The sequence below is a fragment of the Schistocerca piceifrons genome, chromosome 2 (genome assembly GCF_021461385.2).
Source record: "Schistocerca piceifrons isolate TAMUIC-IGC-003096 chromosome 2, iqSchPice1.1, whole genome shotgun sequence".
NCBI classification, from domain to species: Eukaryota; Metazoa; Arthropoda; class Insecta; order Orthoptera; family Acrididae; genus Schistocerca; species Schistocerca piceifrons.
The window spans coordinates 195,441,293-195,465,685 of NC_060139.1; the positions used below are offsets into that span (position 1 = coordinate 195,441,293).

Genomic DNA, 24,393 nt, shown 5'->3' on the forward strand with positions numbered 1-24,393 from the left:
TCATTTTATTAGAACACGTCGTGCAATTAACAACGGTTTTTCCACAGATTGGCAATTTTCTGGAGCTTAGAAACAGCATATACGCATATGGGCTTCAACTGAAAGCCAAAATGGCGTCTTGCGACTCTGTACTGAAGAGAGGCGGCGTCATATGACGTAGGTGGCATTTTTCCATTTCATTAGTCTACTCCCAAACGCGCTTTCAGAATATCTGATATGCTAAATATTGTCATGCACGTTCGGAAACACTCAGCTCAACGTGCAGTTCCCATGTTGTGACGTCAGAAACTCGGCACACTCAACGCTCGAATGCGTGGTCCACGTGCCGGCGGCTTAACACAAGTCAAGTAGTCGTCGGCATGCCGCTTCAACGGAAAACAACGTAAAATCGATTCCGCGCCCAACGTGATGGCGCTTTTACAGTGTGCCCGACAGCGACGCAGAGACACGAAGAAGAGGGCGTTAAATTAAACGAAGGATGACTATGAAATAGCTAACAGCTAACTCACCGGAGAGCTGAGAGGAGGCGCCGGAGGCGGCGGCGGGAAAGGGCCCGGCGGCTCTTCGGGGGCGGAGAGCGCAGGCCGCGGACGGCTGCCTCCGCCCGGTGGCGGCGGGGGCGGAGGAGGTGGCGGCTCGGGCACCGAGAGCGGGCGTCGCAGCGGCAGCGACGAAGGCCTCTGCGGAGGCAGCTGCTGCTGCTGACCAGGCGGCGACGTGCCGGCGGCGGAGGCGGACTGGGGGCGGCCGCAGCAGCAGGGTGAGCCGGGGGCGGGCGCCTGCGCCGCGCCCGCGGCCGACATCTTCAGCGACGCCGGGTAGCTCGTGTGCAGCAGGTAGGCGCTGTTCTCGACGCGCAGGATCGCCTCGCACGCCGCCTTGTCATGCACGTTCTGCAACAGAACGACGAAGTGGAGGCGGCGGTCAGGAAAGGCCGATCTTTGTGTCCGACGGTGAGGTCTGCGGTATCCGTACTACAGTAGAGAGAGAGGGGGGAGGAGGGGGGGGGGGGAGCGGGGACATTAAACTTTCACATAGGCAGTTTATTCCCAAAACGCACTATAAAAGAAAATATTGTACGTGGACTAAGAGAAACAGCTGAAATACGACTACCAGGGCATGTAACTGCGAGTTACTGGAGCTGCAGCAGGAGACTACGTTAGAGTTTGCGACATGTGCGCTGCCTCTGATTTGTCCGAGACACTACTGGGGAAGCGCTGGCAGCGGGCCGACCCGAGGAAACGGAGGAGTCGGTCGCGTGACGAACTGGCGCCGGTCAGCAGAGACGGAGTTACTGACTAGTGCGCTCTGGATAGGTGCTCCCGGTACATTCGATGGAAGAGATGAGATAGTGGACGAGGCGTCCATTCGGAGAAACCGGCGAATGAACTAACGTACGAGGGTTATTCCAAAAGTAAGGTCCGATCGGTCGCGAAATGGAAACGACTATGAAAATCCGATAAAGCTTTGCACAGATGTGTTGGGTAGTGTCTCTAGTATAACCCCAGTTAGCATCACGTCGCTCTTCTCATTTCTGAGCTCGCAGTGAGTGCGTAAAGATGTCTAGAAAATAGTGTCTGCCGCCAAGTACGAGGGCCTGGTGAGAAATTTCGCCTGAAGCTATGCAGCCAACATTACATAACTGTCGTGCTGTTTCGTCTTCACGACAATTCTCAGCCGCATTCTGCAGGGGCAATGAAGATGCTCCTGCATCGTTTTCAAATGGAAATGTGAGATTACCCACAATACAGTCCGCAATTGTCTCCCCCTGAGTTTCATCTCTGGTCACATGAACCGCTGTCTTTGAAGACAACATTTTGACACAGACAACGAGGTGTAGGCCAGCGTGGAGAATTGGCGGAAAGCACTGGCGGCTGCCTTCTATGATGAGGCTATTGAAAAGTTGGTACAACGCTATGACAAAAGTCTAAGTCAGAACGGCGACTACGTAGAGAAGTAGCTGAAAGGTGTAGCTAATTGTTACAAGTAAAACATTTCTGATGTTCACTGTGGTTTCAATTTGGCAATCAATCGGACCTTACTTTTGGAATAACCCTCGTAATAGTATACCTAGAGTTGCAAGGCTACCTAGGATAACGTTAACTATTGTAGGTAAGCGTAGACTACGGTAGATTTCCTAGTAGCTGTGGTCAAGGTAAGGTTGTACCTGCGTTACCTCTACATTAGGAGTGTTGCACACCTACCGGGCGTTACCTCATAACGATCACTTTTTTTGCGTATGTTGTCGATGTCTTACTAGACTCCCCTAATAATTGGAAGTGGTGAACCGTCTAGAAATTGAGTGACGATATATAAAGGGCCAGGTAACCAAGAGAATATTTTTGTTCTACATAGATATCCTGTCTGATACTTAAAAGTAAACAGTATTTATAGCAAAATTGAAATTTTCAATGTTTAATTCAGATTGTATTCGAAAATTGTCGATGTGTACTGTGAAACAGACGGGTGTTGTAGTAAACATTAAGAAAACAATACAGATTTATCATACAGCGCTAGAAAAGCTGAGGAATAACGCAAAACGAAAGTACATCAAACATCGCTTCGATAGTTCGTCAAACTTACGTAAAACATGTATGTGTTATTCATTAACAACGTTTGCATTTACCAGTAATAACAGGAAACTCTTGGCTTCTATCATGGGGCAGAACGTTCTGTTAAGTACAAAATAACAACAATAATTATATATTTTTTTACATTTTTTACATTTATGTATGTAATCTGTACTTGCATAAAAAATAATTGCTTTTGTTACACAAATGCGCAGATGTTATGCGATCAACTAATTTTTATTACTTATAAAACGCAATTTATACACTGGAAGGATTTAAAATAGACAACAGACTAACACTGAATGATGAGCGGTTTTAATTATGTGCAAAAAAATGGGGAAAAAAGCAAAGAGAAGTCGTGGGCTCTCAGTTTCCATTTATGTTTCTTTCCCTAGCAGTGCTACAAATACTGTCGGTGATCCTACCATTTATTACGTGATTTATGCAGCGCATCTTTACATATACCTCAAGTGCCATAAGAAAAGCATTACGTATGTCAGAAACATCTAGCAGTTTTTCTTTTAAGTGGAGAATCGAATCTTTTTTTCTGAATGCTTTTAATGTAACTAAATTCATTTTAATATAAATGCTCGAAATAAAACAACTTTACTATGGACAAAAATACGTATCGTTTAATTATTTACGCTATACTGTTACCAGCCACATTTACATTTATTTTGTGTTTAACTTAACATAAAGCTAAGCGTTTCGAACATGTTCTGTTTATCTTCACGCATCTACAGATGCAGACATGTATGCTATTTAATGATAAAATGCCAGTCAGTCTAAAGTAACACAGAAATCCTTTTACCTACAGCTTTGTGCTGTGGACAACCTTATCCTACATGCACTGTTACGAATTTCCATGTTTCGTTCTCCTTGCCTACCAAAAGATAGCAAATTTTAAAGACTTCTCTTCGCCTACGCCTATGCATTTCTAATTTCTCTGAAACATAAATAAAACACTGTACGAAATATGTCCGTCAGAAACAGGAGATAGCCAGTTATCTAAAGCTCCTGCATTTCCTTTCCCACCGGGTGAAGCTCCAAATTACGTCTTAATGGGAATGAAATGTCTGTCTCCAGAAAAAGCGCTCCGCGGCCAGCACTATGACACCTGGACCACTGAAGAGGAGGGAAAAAAAAGGTCAGCTGCTTCGCAACATATTATAACCTCCAACTTACTAGTTTAGTCTGGCTTCCAGACTAGACGATATTGCGTATCATACGCGTTTGATGGTCAGCGGAGACGCAAAACAGTTTCGCACCTAAATTTACAACTGCTCTCCGTTCAGAAAATAACATGCACTTCGTTTAAACGTCTCATTTACTAACTCGTTCTTCATAGCCAACATACAGTAAGCTAACTGATTTAGGGACAAGATATTCAGCATGCTGTGCAATAATAAGTTGATTATACACGAATAAGCCAAAACGTTATGACCACTCGCCAACGCTTGGCTGAATGCCTCCTGTTGGTTTTGCGGGAAAGTGACACAGTAAAGAAAGTATGTAAAAGGAGAAGAGACTAAAGAGGGATTATTCTGGAAACCACAAATGGGGAAATTCACCGACAAAAGCGAGTTTGACTACTGTCGTAACCATCTATGGAAAGTGGTTGACGGACGGTGAAACCACGAGTACGTGGCAAGCTGTTACATCCACACCTAATTACAGAACGTGGTCGGAACCTCGCCCGCTCTGTAAAACAGCATAGGCGGCGATATGGGGCAGATCTGATGTTTCGCAGCGCACGTTATTAAACGATGGGCTCCGCAGCAGACGACCCCTTTTTGGTTCCATGTCGATCCAACGAAATCGTCAATTACGACTGCAGTGGGCACGGGATCATCGAGTCTGGACGTGGACCAATAAAAAAATGTCGTTTCTCGGATGAATTTAATTTCCTGTTACATCGAGTTGCAGGTCGTGACCGTATACGCCATCATGCAGGTGAATGGCCGCCCAAAACATGAACCGCGCCAGGATGAAGGCCAACAAGGGTGTTATTGTTTTATGGAGGGCATTCAGTGGGTTTCCATGGGACCTGTGATAGTAATCGAAGGCACCATGACAGCTGTGGATTGGTGAACATTATTGAGGATCATTTTCATGCTTGATGTCTTCTCCGACAGCGATGGAACCTTGCAGCGCAATATCTGTCCCTGTCACAAGGCCAGAAGCGTGCATCAGTAGTGTGAGGAGTGTGATACAGAATTCACACTGATGTTTCAGCCATCTAATTCCCCTGATATGAATCCAATGAAACACATGTGGGACGCTATCGGGAGCCAGCTCCGTGCCCACAAACAACCGGCCCGTACTTTATGGGGAAAACGAGACCTGTGCGCAGACAACTGGTGCCAAATACCTCCGAAAACTTACCAAAGACCTATCGAATCCATTGCACGCAGAATCACTTTTGTATTGCGTTCCAAAAATGGGCCACCATTTCAGGTGGTCACAATTCGGCTCGCCAGTATATACAAAGATTTCTGGAAAGGCAAACAATGGAAAATCCAGGATGGAATGTAACAATATTATGAGAAGGAAAGTCGCTACTCACCATACAGTGGAGATGCTGGGTCGCACATAGGCACGACAAAAAGACTCTCACAATTAAAGCTTTCGGCCATTAAGGCCTTCGTCAACAATAGGCACACACACACACACACACACACACACACACACACACACACAGACTCACTCACTCACTCATTCACTCAAACGTAACTCACACACATGACTCGTGTCGTCGACACGAGTTGTGTGTGTGTGTGTGTGTTGACGAAGGTCTTAATGGCCGAAAGCTTTAACTGTGAGAGTCTTTTTGTTGTGCCTATGTGCGACCCAGCATCTCCGCTATATGATCAGCAGCAACTTTCCTTCCTGTACGGCTGATCCCGGCGGAGGTTCGAGCTCTCCCTCGGGCATGGGTGTGTGTGTTTGTCCTTAGGATAATTTAGGTTAAGTTGTGTGTAAGCTTACGGACTGATGACCTTAGCAGTTAAGTCCCATAAGATTTCACACACATTTTTTAACTTTCCTTCGCATAATATTGATATCTGGAAAGTGTTCGACATTGTACCGGCAGACGATTAAAAATGGTCTGATATTACGAAATAGATCCCAAATACGTTAATGACATCACGATTTTTTTGATGAACAGGCTCCAGTAAGTTGTCCTGGGTAGCGAGTGTCGATCGGAGACAAAAGTAACGTCAAGAGTGTCACATGGAAATGCGATAGGACCTCATGTTCTCGATTTAACGTTCTCTTAAGCGGAATAAGGGAACCACACCCCAACCACGCAAAACTGGTTAGTTAGGTTTAAGTAATTCTAAGTTCTAGGGGACTGATGACCTCAGAAGTTAAGTCCCATAGTGCTCAGAGCCATTTTGTCCCGGTTGAAGATATCAAAATGCATACCGTTATCATCGAATTAAGTTTCTCATAGTTCGGTATCAGGTACCGCAATTACATGTATCTTGCCAACTGAAATAAAAATAAACAAAGGAATCCACGGAGCGCGCCTGCAATCACTGTCTCGCAGAAAATAACTCAATTCTGTACTACTTTCGTCTACATTATCGATAAATACTCAAATCTATTGGCGTTAGTTTCAATCGAGTAATGACATCGACGTGGGAACACAGTGCCACAACACGGTAGAACAAACCGTATTACACAGGTCATCTTCCACCGCTGTACGTGATGCTATTTAGATGCACACTCTCTCATTTGTGGAGAAAGCTCAGGTTTGTGTTACCCCTTGGGTACCAAAGCGCACGAGAGAAACAAAACACACGAGATCGTAAACATCAATTTAAAAGAAACAACGAATGAGATAAATAAATAAATAAGCTGACACTTGCAGAAACTAGTATTTGGCAGCAGAGATCAAGCAGCTCTGTGAAAGGAAACAACAGAATATCAACGACAGTAAAAGGAAGATTTCTGCCATAAACAAACAACGAAAATTTAGCGTACTATTATCATGGAGCCGGCAGTTGCGCAAAAACGTATGTAACTGCAAGTAAAGAACTGTTCTACATCTGGTTATTCTAGGAGCAGCAAGCCGGTACGGTAACAGCTTTAAATTTAGATGATTGGACGTACAAAAAAAAAAAAAAAAAAAAGAAATTCTGATGGCCGTGCGGTGCTAGGCGCTACAGTCTGGAGCCGCGCGACCGCTACGTTCGCAGGTTCGAATCCTGCCTCGGGCATGGATGTGTGTGATGTCCTTAGGTTAGTTAGGTTTAAGTAGTTCTAAGTTCTAGGGGACTGACGACCTCAGAAGTTAAGCCCCATGGTGCTCAGAGCCATTTGAACTATTTTGAGTTTCTCAGGCGACTTCGTGCTATTCTTCAGAATTCTTTAGAATTATGATACGATGTGCATCTGCTTGATTAGTTGGGAAAATTAGAAAGAATTTTCTACGTTGAAGAGATAAACAACTAGTTTGTAATGTAAGCAGTACACCAAGCGCGTGCTCAAAATAGCTACCACGGCTGTACAGAGTAAATTACGTAAAATACTCTTTAGGTTGTGCTCCATTGCTTTGCTAAAATACATTTTTATGCGTATCGTCAAAAAGCTGCTGTAAAACTGCATTTTGCTGCAGCTAGCTTGACTACGTCACCATCTGGCGACTTTAACACGTTGACTGCCACGACGTCACAGGCGGCCACAGCAGAGCCTCACGCTTCACGCCGAGACCAGGTAGTGGAAGAGCCATCACTATGCGTGCGGCAGTCAACGAGTTAAATGAAGTACTTGAAACTATTGCAGCGCAATACAATTTCATAGTAGTTTTTTAGTGGTACATATAAAAATTTAAACTATTTAATTTTGCTTCTGTAAGTATAATCGCATGCATGTATTGCACCTCAACAACACCTTAACAACATTATGGTGAATGCCGCAAAGGAATGTGTAGAGAAATCTTCGAAAAATTATAAATGTAAAATACAATTATGTTTATGGGTGATGAGAGTGTTGTGTTGGCAATATGCAGTTTGGGAGTACATGAAGGTAAAAAGGTATCCAGCGTAGCGAAGTGTGATGGCAATAACTAATGTTTCACTCTTAAAGATGAATCTGCTGTTGACAAAGCTACAGAACGGACATACCTTTCGATATAATACTGGCGTGCTAAAAAGCTAATGAGTGATGTTGCAATTTGCCGGGAAATCATTACACAATTCCTTCGATATGGACGGCCGATATTTGGTTACATCCATTGGAATGTACCCTCAATACAATTAGTGTTGGGTGGCTAATGTGTACCGTGTAATTGGAACAGTCAGCCAGCTTGGATAATCAGATCCACTAAAGAAGTGTCTTCTAAGGCGCTTGTTCGCCCGATTCTTGAGTATGGTTCATCTGTCAGGAATCCCTATCAGGTAGGACTGATAGAGGAGATAGAGAAGATCCAAAGAAGAGCGCTGCGTTTCGTCACGGGATCGTTTAGCTAGCGAGAGAGCATTACGGAGAATCTAAACAAACTCCACTGGCAGACGTTACAAGAGAGGCGTTGTGCATCATGGAGAGATTTCCTATTCAAGAGGAGTCGGACAACATATACCTTCCCACCACATACATCTCGCATTTGACCACGAGGAGAAAATTCGAGAAATTAGAGCCAATACAGAGGCTTACCGAGAATCATTCTTGCCACGCACTATTCGCTAGTGGAACAGGGTTAGTGGGATCAGATAGTAGTACCGAACGTACCCTCCGCCAGACACCATTAGGTGGCTTGCAGAGTATGACGTAGATGTAGATAAGTACTTTGCGTTCCAACAAATGAACACGTTACCGTATTTACCGTATAAGAATGATGTTCAGATTATGTGGCGCAGGATTTGCGTCGTTAGTGTCACGACTTGCCGTTAGGCGCCAGTGCTGGTACGGCGACGTAGGGGTGAAATACAAGCATCAGTCCGCACTAGTTTCACTAGTTTCAGACGGCTAACATGTGTCTGGACAAGGTGAGCAGGGCCTTACTCGTAAAGCTGCTTCATCAAAACAACAGTAACAGTGCTGCTGCGCTTCGCGAGTCTCGACGCATTAAAGGAATACTGAGAGGTCCTCTTCCCGCACAAGGGTTGAAGAATATTGGAAGGTCGAATTAAATAACGATGTGGGACGTTGTCCTGGGAAAGGCGGCAGGCCAGTTTGTGCTACAAATTGTTGAAGAAGTTACTGTTCAAAAAATGGTTCAAATGGTTCTGAGCACTATGGGACTTAATTCCTAAGGTCATCAGTCCCCTAGAACTTAGAACTACTTAAATCTAACTAACCTAAGGACATCACACACATCCATGCCCGAGGCAGGATTCGAACCTGCGACCGTAGCGGTCGCGCGGATCCAGACTGTAGTGCCTAGAACCACACGGCCACTCCGGCCGGCGGAATTACTGTTGCCAAGACTAAGAATGCTGGACACAACATGCGATCTTCAAGCAATGCACGAGCTGTGTCACACGAGCTGAACATTCCGTGGCCCACCGTTATTTCGGGCAGCATTAGAGAATCTCTAGTGCTGTTTCAGGGTGTCGTGGATACAGATGGTCGTCGCGTCGAGCAACGTTTGTAAGCTGGAAGGTAAACATGGTACGCAATTAACAAATGTTATCGTCTCATATGGAAATTAAGACGCGTTTCAAGCAATGTTTGATTCATTATTTCTCATCCGCATATCCTTAAAAATGTTACCACTGAGTTTCACTGTGCTACGATCATTCGTTTGTTGTGGAGGTTCTCTCAAGTAGCGAAAGTTTATTACACTACTGGCCATTAAAATTTTACACCAAGAAGAAATGCAGATGATAAACGGGTATTCATTGGACAAATATATTATACTAGAACTGACATGTGATATTTTCACGCAATTTGGGTGCATAGATCCTGAGAAATCAGTACCCAGAACAACCACCTCTGGCCGTAATAACGGCCTTGATACGCCTGAGCATTGAGTCAAACAGAGCTTGGATGGCGTGTACAGGTACAGCTACCCATGCAGTTTCAACACGATACCACAGTTCATCAAGAGTAGTGACTGGCGTATTGTGACGAGCCAGTTTCTCGGCCACCATTGACCAGACGTTTTCAATTGGCGAAAGATCTGGAGAATGTGCTGGCCAGGGCAGCAGTCTAACATTTTCTGTTTCCAGAAAGGCCCGTACAGGACTTGCAACATACGGTCGTGCATAATCCTGCTTAAATGTAGGGTTTCGCAGGGATCAAATGAAGCGTAGAGCCACAGGTCGTAACACATGTGAAATGTAACATCCACTGTTCAAAGTCCCGTCAATGCGAACAAGAGGCGACCGAGACGTGTAACCAATTGGAACCCCATACCATCACGCCGCGTGATACGCCAGTATGGCGATGACGAATACACGCTTCCAATGTGCGTTCACCGCGATGTCGCCAAACACAGACGTGACCATAGTGATGCTGTAAACAGAACCTGGATTCATCCGAAAAAATGACGTTTTGCCATTCGTGCACCCAGGTTCGTCGTTAAGTACACCATCGCAGGTGTAAAGGGTAACCGCAGCCACGGTCTCCGAGCTGATAGTCCATGCTGCTGCAACCGTCGTCGAACTGCTCGTGCAGATGGTTGTTGCCTTGCAAACGTCCCCATCTGTTGACTCGGCGATCGAGACGTGGCTGCACGATCCGTTACAGACATGCGGATAAGATGTTTGTCATCTCGACTGCTAGTGATACGAGGCCGTTGTGATCCAGCACGGCGTTCCGTATTACTCTCCTGAACCCACCGATTCCATATTCTGCTAACAGTCATTGGATCTCGCCCAACGCGAGCAGCAATGTCGCGATACGATAAACCGCAATCGCGATAGGCTACAATCCGACCTTTATCAAAGTCGGAAACGTGATGGTACGCATTTCTCCTCCTTACACCAGGCTTCACAACAACGTTTCACCAGGCAACGCCGGTCAACTGCTGTTTGTGTATGAGAAATCGGTTGGAAACTTTCCTCATGTCAGCACGTTGTAGGTGTCGCCACCGGTGCCAACCTTGTGTGAATGCTCTGAAAAGCTAATCATTTGCATATCACATCATCTTCTTCCTGTCGGTTAAATTTCGCGACTGTAGCACGTCAGCTTCGTGGTGTAGCAATTTTAATAGCCAGTAGTGTATAACCACCTTGTATTTATGGCTAAGAAACACATTCTTACGAGTAAATACATGAAGAGAGAAACACTTAAGTACTTCGCAATATCGTTTACGAAGAGGAAGCTCGGCTACGCATATAAAAGCTAAACAGTGGGGAAGCTACGAAGACCTGACTGGAGGCAACAGAAATGAAGAAGTGGCGAAAAATGACTGTATATTGGATAGAAAGAAACACAAATCTACAATTATTATGGAAAATAAAAGGGGGAAACAAGTCTTCTTCTTCTTCTTAGTGTGCCTGTCCGCTTCGGAAGCTGGCGATCACCAGGGCTATTCTGTCTTTATCAGCTGCTATGCAAAACAGTTCTTCAGAGCTAATATTAAACCGAGATCTAAGGTTGTCGAGCCAGGAAATTCTTCTTCGTCCCGGAGGTCTCTTTCCCTCGATTTTTCCTTGCAGTATACGTTGAAGCAGCTCGTATCTTTTTTGATTCCTCATGAAGTGGCCAAGGTATTGTAGTTTGCGACACTTGATGATGTTGATGAGCTCTGGGCTTCTGTTAACTGGACGTAGAACCTCGACGTGTGTCACTTTTTGAGTCCATGATGTTCTCAACATTCTTTTGTATAGCCAGAGTTCAAGGCTTGAAGTCTGGCAGTGGTTGCCTTTGTGAGGGTCCATGCTTCCACACCATACATGACAACTGAGAACACACAGCACCTGGGGAGCGGCATTTTTGTGTTCATGGTGAGATCGTGGCTCATTAAGGCTGAGCTAATCGAGCTGAAAACATTCCTCGCCTTTCCGATGCGACACTTATCTCCTGCGAGTTGTCCCACGCTTCGTTAATGATGGTGTCCAGATACGGGTACCGTGAAACTCGCTCTACGCTTGTGCCATTGATGTACAGATTCACACCAAGAATGTTCTTCCTGCTGATGATCATAAATTTTGTTTTGTTTGTGCTGATGTCCAAGCCGTATTTCTTGCTTGTCTCAGAAATTTTGTTTATCAGCTTCTGCAGCCCTTCCATTGTATCGGCAAACACCATGGTGTCACCTGCATAACGAAAATTGTTGAGGTTAAAGAGTATCGGTGATATTATACTGCCCTGCCTGACGCCACGTCGTATTCTCGCTTGTTCTGATTGGTCTTGATCTATTCTCATGACTGCAGATTGGTTCCAGTATAAATTGGCTATTATTCTTAGATCTTTCTCATCAATTCCTGTTTCATTTAGTAGGTCTATCATTTGTTCATGCTTCACACGATCAAATGCCTTCTGATAATCAATGAGGCAAGCAAATACATCACAAATGATGTCCCTACATCTTTGGAACAATACTTGTACACTAAATACTGCATCTCTTGTGCCAACTGCATGTAGAAAAGAAACCCGAACAGGTTGGGCGCTATTTGGTCTTCACAAATATTGTATATCCGCTTGTGGGTTACTTTAAGAAATAGTTTTATACTTTGGCATTCGGTTTCTTAGGTAGAGCAATGAACTCTGATGTGAGCCATTTTGGAGGGATTTTGCCCGATGAGTAAATGTGGTTGAATATTTCTGTGATCATTTTTACTTTTTCTTTATTGAGTAGTTGGAGGAATTCTGCGTGTAAGCCATCTGGCCCAGCTGCTTTCCCTTCCTTAATTTGATATATGGTCGCTTCCACTTCACTTACTAGGATATCTGGTCCCTCTGTGTCTAATATCTCTGGTTCTTGCCTTCTCTGGTCATCTTTGAAAAATTGTTCTAGATATTTCTCCCATGCTCTCTTTTATTCTTCCTTACTGATTATGAGGTTGCCACTGTCATCTACTAGCTTCCCATTGTTTGATTTTCAATAATTTCCTGTTGCCTCTCTGACCTTCCGATGCACGTTAAAATCATCATACCTGCTCTGATAAAGTTCAATTCCTGCACATAATTCAGTTTTTTCCTTCTCTTTGGCTTCTCTGATTTTCTTTCTGATTGTATTCTGTATAGCGCTGTATTCCACCAAATTACCTTTTTTCTTCTTCCGTTCTTCCATGAAGTCCAGAATCCCACTTGTCACCAAAGTTTTCTTCTTTCTAAGGTCCGGTCTCAAATACTCTTCTTTGACTCCTTGTACCGCTTCTTGTAAGAGTGTGAGTTTTTCATGGGTGTCATCCCCACTGTCTCTCCATTTGTTGTTTAGGACTGTCTTGACTGTCTGCTGTAGGGTAGTATCTTTCAACTTTCTCAGGTCGTATTTTCGTAATTTTTGGAGAAAACATGTTTCATTCTGATTTTGAAATTTCCTACGAGTGAGATATGGTCTGATTGTATGTCTGCTCCCGGATACGTTCTGACATCTGTACAACTACTTCTGTAATCTAGTAAGAGAAATAAAAACAAGGAAAATGTTTATAGAACACAACTTTAGACACAACGCCTTTCGCATAAATGTTTTCGAAGGTATGGTTCAAATGGCTCTGAGCACTATGGGACTTAACTTCTGAGGTCATCAGTCCCCTAGAACTTAGAACTAGTTAAACCTAACTAACCTAAGGACATCACACATATCCATGCCCGAGGCAGGATTCGAACCTGCGACCGTAGCGGTCACGCGGTTCCAGACTGTAGCGCTTAGAACCGCTCGGCCACCCCGGCCGGCTTTCGAAGGTAATAAAACAATAAGACGCCGGAGATAAAATATACTTTCACGTTGTAAACACTAAACTAAGCTGGAAAAATTATGGGACAAGCAAGTACCAAACCCCTGATTACAATGGCTGCTTCGATCACGTGTAGACTTTACGAATAAATGAATGGTCATGTTTAGTTTTCGAAGTTTCTTTAAACGTAGCACGCAGCTTTCACCTCCATACCTATTTGTGACTGGGTATGTGATTAACAATTGGTTTTTACTTCGTGAACAGACTGTCAAACCATTAGGCTCAAAATTATGCAGATGGTAAGAAGATGCTAAGCAGAGTACTTTGAGATAAGAAATTAATATCTGGTATTTCACTGATATAAACAGCCTACACCACATAGCAACAACTTCAGCTCATACCAACTGTTCAAAGTGAGTCTATGGCGTAAGTTACAAGGCGTACAAAATCAGATATGCAAGTTGTCCGTTGTACAACTAGACAGACAGATACACTTTACCAACTGGTTGCTCTTCAGTTTATACTCGTGCTCCATGCACCAATGACTTGATGTTACTCCGCACGACAAATTCGGCTTGGACACATTACAAACGACTGTGTATTGTTAATCAAGACTGCCCAACCAATGTCGGAAATACGCTTCACACCGTTTGTCATTCAAGAGTTCGTACCGCCTGCAATATTAACATACGACCACGGACCCAAATTAGTTGAGGGACCTATATTATAGAAATAATTTTGACCGTGAAGATTTAGGAAACCCTGTGTTTTTAAGAAGTGGAGTATTATAAGGACAGAAAGGCAAGCATCTGTATATTTAGAGAAACCATTTGATTACGTTGACTGGAATGCATTATTTGAAATTCTGAAAAAAATGTTCAAATGCGTGTGAAATCTTATGGGACTTAACTGCTAAGGTCATCAGTCCCTAAGCTTACACACTACTTAACCTAAATTATCCTAAGGACAAACACACACACCCATGCCCGAGGGAGGACTCGAACCTCCACCGGAACCAGTTGCACAGTCCATGACTGCAGCGCCTGAGACCGCTCGGCTAATCCCGCGGGGCGAAATTCTGAAAGCAACAGGGATAGTTACAGGGAAAGAAAGGATATCAATAACCTGTACAGAAATCAGACGGCAGTTACATGAGTTGGACATGAAAGGGAGTGAGACAGAGTTGTAGCCTGTCTCCGATGCTATTAAATTTGTACAATGAGCAAGCTGTGAATGGAATCGAAGAGCAATTGAGAAAACGAATTAAAGAGTAGAGAGAACAAATGAAAACACTGGCGTTTGTCGATGACGTCCTAACTCTGTCAGAGACGGCAAATGGCTTGGTAGAACAGATGAGTGAATGAGCAGGTTTTTGAAAAGAGGTTATAAAATGAATATCAACAAAAGTAAAACAAGGTTAATGGTATGTAAAAACAAAGCAAGAGCAAAGTTCCACCGCTCTGACCGCAGACGATACCATAGGTACCGACCGACTGCCGTGTCGTCCTCGGCCAATAGTGTCATTTGGAAGCGGCATGGAGGGACATGGGGTCAGCACACCGCTCTCTCAGATCTTGGAACCGCTACTTCTCATTCAGGTAGCTCCTCAATAGGCATCACGAGGCGTAGTGGATCACATTCCAGTCCTATTATCAATGAAAAATCCCCCGGGAATTGAACCAAGGTCCTCCGCTTGGCACTCATTTACGTAGACTATGCAGCTATGGATGCGGACGTAATGGTAGGTAGGCGAATTAAATCAGGTTATGCTGAGGAAATTAGATTAGGAAACGAGACACTACAAGTACGTAGATGAGTTTTGCAATTTCGACACAAAAATCTCTCACGATGGCCGAAGTAGAGAGGATATAAAATGTAGACTGGCAATGGCAAGAAAAGCGTTTCTAAAGAAGAGAAATTTGTAAACATGGAAAACAAATTTAAAGGTTATGAAGTTTTTCTAGAGGTATTCTATGGGGTGTAGCTTTGTGCGGTGTGAAGGGTGGATAATAAATATTGGGTTGCCGCATAAGTCCGTATCGTTGTTCCATAAGTTTAATAAACACAGCAGATACACATACCAGAGACTTTAGTCATCATACATTCTCCTTCACTATTTCTAACAGTCTGCCAACGCTGGGGTAGCTGTTTGATTCCGAGACTATAGAAATCACGTGGTTTTGAGGCGAAGATCTCGTCGAGACACGTCCGGAACGCATTTTTATCTGGAAAGGAAGTGCCTTGAAGCTTGTTCGGCAGAGGGCGAAAAAGGTGAAAATTTGAGGGCGTAATATCAGGTGAATAAGGTGAGTGCGGAATGAATTTCCAACCCATATCCAGTATAGTGCTTTTTGTCAGTCTAGCAGGATGCGTGCACGTGTTATCGTGGAGCGGAGTAGCATCACTTTACGTTGTCTTCCTGGTCGTTGTTCTCAGATTGTGCTTGCAAGACGTCACCGTTGTTGACAATAAATGTCAGCAGTGATGGTTACACCTCGGGGAAACAATTCGTAGTACACCACACAGACGCTGTTCTAGCACATCCATAACGTTATCTTTTGTGCATGCGCGCAGATCTTCGTACAGGGAGTTGCTGCTTTGCCTGGGCTCAACCATTCCTTTCTTTTCCTTACGTTAGCACAAACACACATATAGCAAAAATACACATATAGTAACCCGCCGATTTTTTGTGATTTTGGATTAGAGCATGCGATAACCATATACCCGATTTCTGAACCTTCCCCATTGCGTGCAAATGTCACACGATGATAGAATGATCACAGTTCATCACATCTGCGAGTTCTCGAGTACGCTGATGTGGATCATTGTGGATTAATGCGTTTAAACGATCTTCATCAAACCCCAAATTTCTTCCTGAACAATGGAAAGTCCCTAATGTCAAAATGATTCTCATTAAAATGATAAAACCATTTCATTGTCGTGCTCTGTCCAATGGGATTATCCATAAATACGGTACATATGTTTCTGGCTGTCTCCGCTATTTTCAGCCCTCTACTGAGCCCAAAATGAAGAATATGTAGGAAATGTTCCGATTTCTCCACTTGGCACTTCATTTTCTAATGTCCACTATCTCCAAATGACAAAAAGACAATATGTAAACTCAAACAGCAACAGTGAATTACAAATAAATATGGCAATCGATAAATAAGCCCTTAGCAACCACAATGCCAACAAGCAAAACAAAAACGCTACGAAATTATGCACCACCTCAATAGTTCACACTTGAAAAAAATAGAAGCTTTTGAAATGTGGTGCAACAGACGAATGCTGAGGACTGGACTGGTAGATTGAATAACTAATGAAGGGATAAAGAATCGAAATGGGGACAAAAGAAGTGAAACAACCTCATTACAAAAATCAATCACATGATAGGACACATCTTTAGGCGCCATGGAATCGTCAATTTGGTATTGGAAGGAAGTGTGTACGGTAAAAATAAAGAGGGGGACTCGAATACAGTAAGTAGGTCAAGCTGCAATAGTTATGTAGCGATGAAGATACTAGCAGCGGCTAGACTAGCGTGGAGAACTGCATTAAACCAGTCTTCGGACTGATGACCGAAACAACAACTACTTAAGTTCTCTCTGAAAGAATCTTACAGGTATGAAATCTAGATCACACGTATCCCTCCACCAAAACAAACTGGTAAGATTCTTGCGTCTCGCATTTCAGAAAGAGAAAAATGCGCGTACGAGAAACAACTACGGATACAAACGGTCGTGAAAGTTAACAGTCTTAATTAATAGCACGAGAAAACACGATTCCTTCGCATATATATCAGCACGACTTGATTCATGAGCCGCGTACAGGTCGGTGCTCATAATGTGGTATCGCGACAGGTATTTTGCACGCATTTGCCACGCCGCGACAAGTTTCGAAAACAAGCGAGCATCTCGGCGGTGCAGGCCGGCCCGTCTTGCCGCCAAATGCACGGCAGAAATTAGAACCGCCTGGCAGCTGCCAGAAGTGGAGAGATTGCAGCATCCACGCAGTGCTCCGTCGTGCGCGCCACAACTTCTGCCTAGATCAGATGCCGTGCACCGGAGACAGTTTCACTTCTCACCTGCTTTGTTACAAAAATAAGCCGTGCATTACCCGCAACCTTCAGCTGTCTGCCAGGGTGGGAGCCACGAGGGGAGGGGAGGAGGGAGGAGGGGAAAGAAGAAGCGAACTGGCTATGTATGGAGGGGGAGGAGTGAATAGTACAAGAGCGGAGATGAGAAAGGTAAACAATGAAAACGGCTGCTCGAGACGCTGGCCGCAGGATAGAAGGACAGAACAATAACAAGGCGACGCACGAGAAAATGTAATCGTAACGGCGCGAAAACAGGCAACGAGAGTGGAAGGTGGAAGGGGCTGGACAGAAGAAGAGCTGAGAGAGGAAGCGAAGTAAACAATGAACGCACAAGTGTGATGCGCACTTCACCGCAAGGACAGCTACAGAAGAGAGGAGCGCGAAATGTGATCGTAACGAAATAAACATGTAGCACCCGACCAGAGCGGAGCTTTAAAACACGATACGGGGTGTCTCTTGTGACTACAATTCGTTCCGCGCAAGTGCATTCTGTGTGGTGAATACTTTGAAATTGCTCGACTCAAGGGCAATGGTTCTGCGTAATTTACAGCCTAAAAGCACTCTCTTTTGTAGAGAGCACTTCGTCTTGCGGTGTTCATGGGCCTGCTAAGGGTACACCTGCTTTAAAGAGAGCTTGACATTGTAAAGGTCAGAGACACACAAATCGAAACGCTGACAGAAAGTGAGTGTCAAAAATTGTAGAAAAATGTCATTCCAAATTGAATAGAGAAGTTTTTTTGGGCGAAAAAGAGGTTTCAAATTGATCATAAAAGGCGCTGCAGTCTGGAACCGCAAGACCGCTACGGTCGCAGGTTCGAATCCTGCCTCGGGCATGGATGTTTGTGATGTCCTTAGGTTAGTTAGGTTTAGCTAGTTCTAAGTTCTAGGGGACTAATGACCTCAGCAGTTGAGTCCCATAGTGCTCAGAGCCATTTTGATCATAAACACCTCTTGGTGTTTGTAGCACAAGATGGTACTGTCACGTAATAATACTTTGGATTATTGTTTTAGGAAATGCGAGTTTACTCTGCTTCTAAACTACATTCCACGAACTCGAACAATGTTCGAGGTTAGAACCACAACTGTATAAGTCATTGTGGGAGTTGTTTTAACTTCAGAAGATTCTGGAACTGCATGAGCTGCTTACATGAGAAGTACAGTTCCTCGACAAGGTACCTGCGCAGTGTGGAATAACTAGGATTTCAGGAGTACAACATGTAAACCGTGACTTAAGCGGTCGGCGGAAGAAAGTGCTAATCCTCAATTTACGAAGGACTAGTCTGATCACGGTATCTATAACTTAAAAATGTACCACGTACGGGTAACAAGCAGTTCGTTCAATTTGTACCACTAGAAAGTACTGTCTACTTTATAAATTGTTTTGCTTAATGTATTTATGTTTTTCACTTTATATGTGACGAAAGATAACATGAAACAATACTAAATTATGCTTTAGGGGGGTTAGCACCTTTTACCCTACCGACCCCTTCACAAGTAGTCTCCATCGTGTATCTGAACAACAGCTACGATGACATGACAGCCATGGCACGATTAATTGCTTTGAGTAACGCTTTTCTGCGAGTACCGTGTTACGTATTGTAACCACAGCACTGGTGACAACACATCATTGTATGCCAATCACATCCTTATGACGATAGTAGTAATTATGATATTAATGAATTTTCATTATTCAACTATCGTAACTGCCACAACATCATTAACTATGCCTGATATGCTGCCACATGATGATCATTTTGACAGAAACTAGTAGTAATCACAGTGCTGTTAACTCATAAGCTTCTCGTGATTTACGTGACGAACTTGAAATAAATTTAAATTGCCACTTAACAGCCTAAATCTATCTGCCTTACAAGAATATGAACGAGTTCCGACCGTAAGATCACGATCAAGAGTATCACAGAGTACGGGAATAGATTTCAGTTTTCACGACATTTTGTCTACCGTGACGTTGAATGCGCTGGAGTGACACAATTTCTTCTGCTTCTGAAGGATGGAGATGAGTTGATTAAAGTGATAACTAACTAGGTGAGCAGCCACTATCCAAAGAATAACCGGTTTTATTACTGCCGCCGCCCGCTGTGGCCGAGCGGTTCAAGGCGGTCTGGAACCGCGCGACCGCTACGGTCGCAGGTTCGAATCCTACTTCGGGCATGGATGTATGTGATGTACTTAGGTTAGTCCGGTTTAAGTAGTTCTAAGTTCTAGGGGACTGATGACCTCAGATGTTAAGTCCCATAGTGCTCAGAGCCATTTGAACCATTTTTTTCTATTACTGCCGGACGCACCGATGTACGTTATAGTCGAGGAGGAATGTCCATCGTATGCGTCCACTCATCTGTCATCGACTGACGGAGGCTGTGTTACAGTGAAGCCCGCCAGAAGACAGATCCTCCACGTCACAAGGTTAACGAGGTAAAGATTAAGAGCGAAGAAATAACGAGTTTAAACTCACTTACCAGGAAAAACTGTTACGTGGTGGAGTCTGCCGTTCTTCGTTGGTCCGTTAACCTGAAGTACTGTGCGCAGCTGGAGAACTAATGCGCAGTATTAAAGGCTCCCGGTGGATACACGTAAAATACAAACCACGAATGAAAAAAAAAAAAAAATCAAGTCGGACTGCAGGTCCGTAAGGCGAATTTCAATATCTCCTTCCCCTCGAGTGTCACTGGTTAACTTCAGGGGGAGGGGGAGGGGAGGCAGGTAGAGATGTCTTCATTTGGAAAATGCATCCGAGACCGACGTGAGCGGGACTACAGTGAACCATGTGTCGGTGTCCGTCCGCGTCCGTCCGCGCTGGGATGGCAGCGGGCAGTTGGGCCAGCGTGAGTACGGCGCGGGCGCCTAGCGTGCCGGGGCGTTTGGATCACTTTACACGGTCACAGTTAAGGCACTGACACTGCACTGGGAGACGAGACGCGCTACTGCCCGTAGCTCGCGCAGCGGCTGGTGGCCGACTGGGGCGCGCCGTGCCAAACCGAGCCGCTCACCGCCCACGCGCGGACTAGCCGAGCCGGCAGACTGGCAGCTCGGACGCCGGAGCTGCAGTAGCTGCCAGCCGCGCCGCCTGCCATTCACACCACACACACACACACACACACACACACACACACCTGCGGGCCGCAACGCTGAAACTACTGCCCCGTGAATACTGGCACCATCTGTCAGAAGTACTGTACGCCACAGAGCCTACGCCGAGATGACAAAAGTCATGGAATAGTGACACGCACATATACAGATGGCGGTAGTATCGCGTGCACAAAGCATAAAAGGGCCGTCCATTGGCGGAGCTGTCATTTGCTCTCAGGAGATTCAAGTGAAAAGGTGTCCGACGTGATTATGGTCGCGCGATGGGAATTATCAGACAACGAATGGGGAGTGGTAGTTCGAGCTAAACGTGTGGGACATTCCATTTCACAAATCGTTCGGGAATTCAACATTCCGAGATCCAGTATCAAATTGCATTACCTCTCACAACGGGCAACGCAGTTGCCGACTTTAACCCAGAGCAGTGGCGTTTCCGTAGAGTTGCAGTACTAACAGACAAGCAAAACGTGAAATAACAGCAAAAATCAATGTGGGAATAGCTAATAGCACGACATTGGCTATAGGCCCCTCCCGGGCTCGCGACAATATCGGTCTGACCTTCGATGACTGGAAAACCGGGGCATGGTAAGGTAACTCCCGATTTCAGTTGGTGCGACCTGATGGTAGGGTTCGAGTGTGTCCACGACCCCACGAAGCCATGGACACACGCTGTCAACAAGGTACTGAGCAAGCTGCTGGTGGCTACAAAATGGTGTGGAATTGACTGCATCATCTGGCCCAACTGAACCGATGTTTGACTTGACATGGTTATGTTCGGCTACTTGGAGACCATTTGCAGCCTTTCATGTTCCCAAACGAAGATGGAATTTTTAAGGATGACGGTGCGCCATCTCACCGAGCCACCATCGTTTGTTATTGGTTTGAAGAACATACTGGATAATTCGAGTGAATTATTTGGCCACCCAGACCGCCCGACATGAATCCCATCGAACATTTATGGGACATAATCGAGAGGTCAGTTCGTGCACAAGATCCTGCACTGGCAACACTTTGGCAGTTATGGACGAGGCAGCGTGGCTCAATATTTCTGCAAGGGACTTCCAACGACTTGTTGAGTCCGTGCGACGTCGAGATGTTGCACTACACCGGGCAAAAGGAGGTCCGACACGATGTTAGGAGGTATCCCGTGACTTTTGTCACCTCAGCGTATACAACGTGTTTCAGCAAGAATACTAAATGTTATTTTGTCCACTCTGGATCTCATTAACTCCGCGGCCGTAAATGATTGTTGGTGAATAACGCAACCAACGACAGACACTTTTAAAATGGTTTATTTCAATGCTATAACTGGTTATTGGTATTCATACCCATCTTAAGATGGCTAACGTTTCCAGTTACATTAATGTTTTCATTAAAAGCATGTCGTCAGCTCCAACGCCGCACAAGAATATTTGAACATTAGCGCCAATTTTTATGTTGTTTCGATGGTAAAAACATGATAATGTGCCTGCATTTATTTAGATAGAAAGTGAAACAGTTGTATACCTTTTTATACGTTCCAGTGGACAACGCTTTGTCTTGCTGTGGTTCTTACGCTTTTCCAGTACAACGTATAAGCTGTTGCAGTGCAGACAGCACACACATTCTAAATAAGCCACTGTGGCACGTAAAACACACTTCATAATATTCTTCAGTCAATTTGAACTTCAAATATGTGCTTTACATTCGATGGTTTTATTTATAAAGCGAAGAGCATCCACTACGCAAAGATTTTTGCATTAGGGGCAGAAAGTTGATGACAAACTTCGTGAAAAGTTCTCGTCCCAACGAGAAACACCTTCGTTTTACCGATTGCGAGCCAAACTCGGTGACACTCTCCCCCCTATTTCGCTATAGTACAAAACGAGTTGCCCTTCTGTGAATTTTTTCGATGACCTCCGTCAATCTTATCTTGTAACGATCCCATGCAGCATAGCAGTACTTTCGCAGAGTAAGGACGAGCGTGGTGGGCCGTTAAATTTGCGAGATTTATCATTTGACCGAAGTTTAAAGTAATCCTTCAAGTACTGATGTGAATAACGCACTCACGTGAATGGCGCCACAGATTTTATTATTTAGGGCCACAATTACCACTTTTCGCATCATGGAGATATCTTGTCCAAATCACTTTGTAATTCGTATTTAGGCCGGCCGAAGTGGCCGTGCGGTTCTAGGCGCTGCAGTCTGGAACCGCGAGACCGCTTCGGTCGCAGGTTCGAATCTTGCCTCGGGCATGGATGTGTGTGATGTCCTTAGGTTAGTTAGGTTTAACTAGTTCTAAGTTCTAGGGGACTAATGACCTCAGAAGTTGAGTTCCATAGTGCTCAGAGCCATTTGAACCAATTCGTATTTATCTTCTGATGAGTTTAGTAGACTGTAAATGACGGCATCATCTGCAAACAATCTAAGAGGGCTCCTCACATTGTCTCCTAAATAATTTATAAAGGTTAGGTGCTCCGGCGTGAAGTCAAGCGCCGACACGCCAGGCGCGAACGTTAAGAGCAGCGAGGGCTGTGAGACGACGTCAGCCAATTGCACTCTGGCTGATTCCTCTCCAGGACAACGCCACGGCAGCGGCCCACTTCCATAGCGCCATCAAGAATAGGCACTTGTATAGCAGCAACTTAGGAACTGTATCACTTCACTAGTATAAGAATCGTTATACTGAAGAGGTTGCTTATTTTGTTTGTCGCCCTTTGCCTGCGACACATCTGTATTTCACAAAGTTAAGTATTGTAATCATTCCCTTCTATAATAAACTTCATTAATACGACTTGCTTGAATTGTTGTCTAGCGATCCGAGAAGCAGGTTTCCTAGGCACCCCGTATTTGGCGAGTGGGCAGGCTACAACACTAGGAACAGCAGAGCACCTCGAACACTTCCTTGGCGAACGACAGATGCCACTTATGTTTTACTCGATGAGTTTTCGTCAGTTACTGTGAACTTTGAGCTTCCTGACAGGAAATTACGAACCCAGTCGCACAACTGAGACAATGCTCCGTAGGCACCCAATCTGACTAAAAGCCACTTGTGAGGAACGGTATCAGAAGCCTTCTGGTAATCTAGAAATATGGAATCAATTTGAGACTCCCTGTCGATAGCACTCATTACTTTATGAGAGTAAAGAGCTAGTTGTGTTGCATACGAGTGACACTTTTCTGAATCCGTGCTGATAATGAGTCAATAGATGGTTTTCACAATGTTCGAACACAGTACATGTTCGAGAATCCTACAGTAAATCGGTGTCATTGATATGGGTCTGTAATTCAGCAGATTACTCCCAATCCGTTTCTTGTGTATTGATATCCTTTCTTTCAGGAGTGCTAGTTCTGCAAGGTTCGCAGGAGAGCTTCTGTAAAGTTTGGAAGGTAGGAGACGAGGTACTGGCAGAAGTAAAGCTGTGAGTACCGGGCGTGAGTCGTGCTTCGGTAGCTCAGTTGGTAGAGCACTTGCCCGCGAAAGGCAAAGGTCCCGAGTTCGAGTCTCGGTCGGGCACACAGTATTAATCTGCCAGGAAGTTTCAAATCAGCGCACACTCCGCTGCAGAGTGAAAATCTCATTCAAGATTACGATTGCTCTTGCACTATGAAGGTATTGATTGTGTCTTGGACTGCATACTTGTCAGGATCAATAAAGTGTACTACAAATTATCCATTACTATAATAACTAAACATTGTTGTCTTCCAATCAACAATGTGTTTTACTGCGAGCGTGTGGGCAGCACGGTTAGTACCAGAGAGTAAGGCGCGAACAGAGGAAAGTGCTCCTGTGGCTTCTGGGGCTTTAGGCAGCACTTCAGTAGAGGCATGACGTATGTTTGGTGCT

General features: G+C 44.6%; 1 protein-coding gene across 1 annotated transcript in view; it reads right to left on the reverse strand.

Annotated features, from left to right (window-relative positions):
• Positions 1-24,393, reverse strand: part of LOC124775242 (TGF-beta-activated kinase 1 and MAP3K7-binding protein 3) — a 526,363-nt gene that overhangs the window by 325,564 nt on the left and 176,406 nt on the right. Inside the window, exon 3 of the mRNA XM_047250080.1 lies at positions 510-893. Within this exon, the coding sequence (XP_047106036.1) occupies positions 510-893 (384 nt within the window). The remainder of the gene's footprint in view (positions 1-509; positions 894-24,393) is intronic.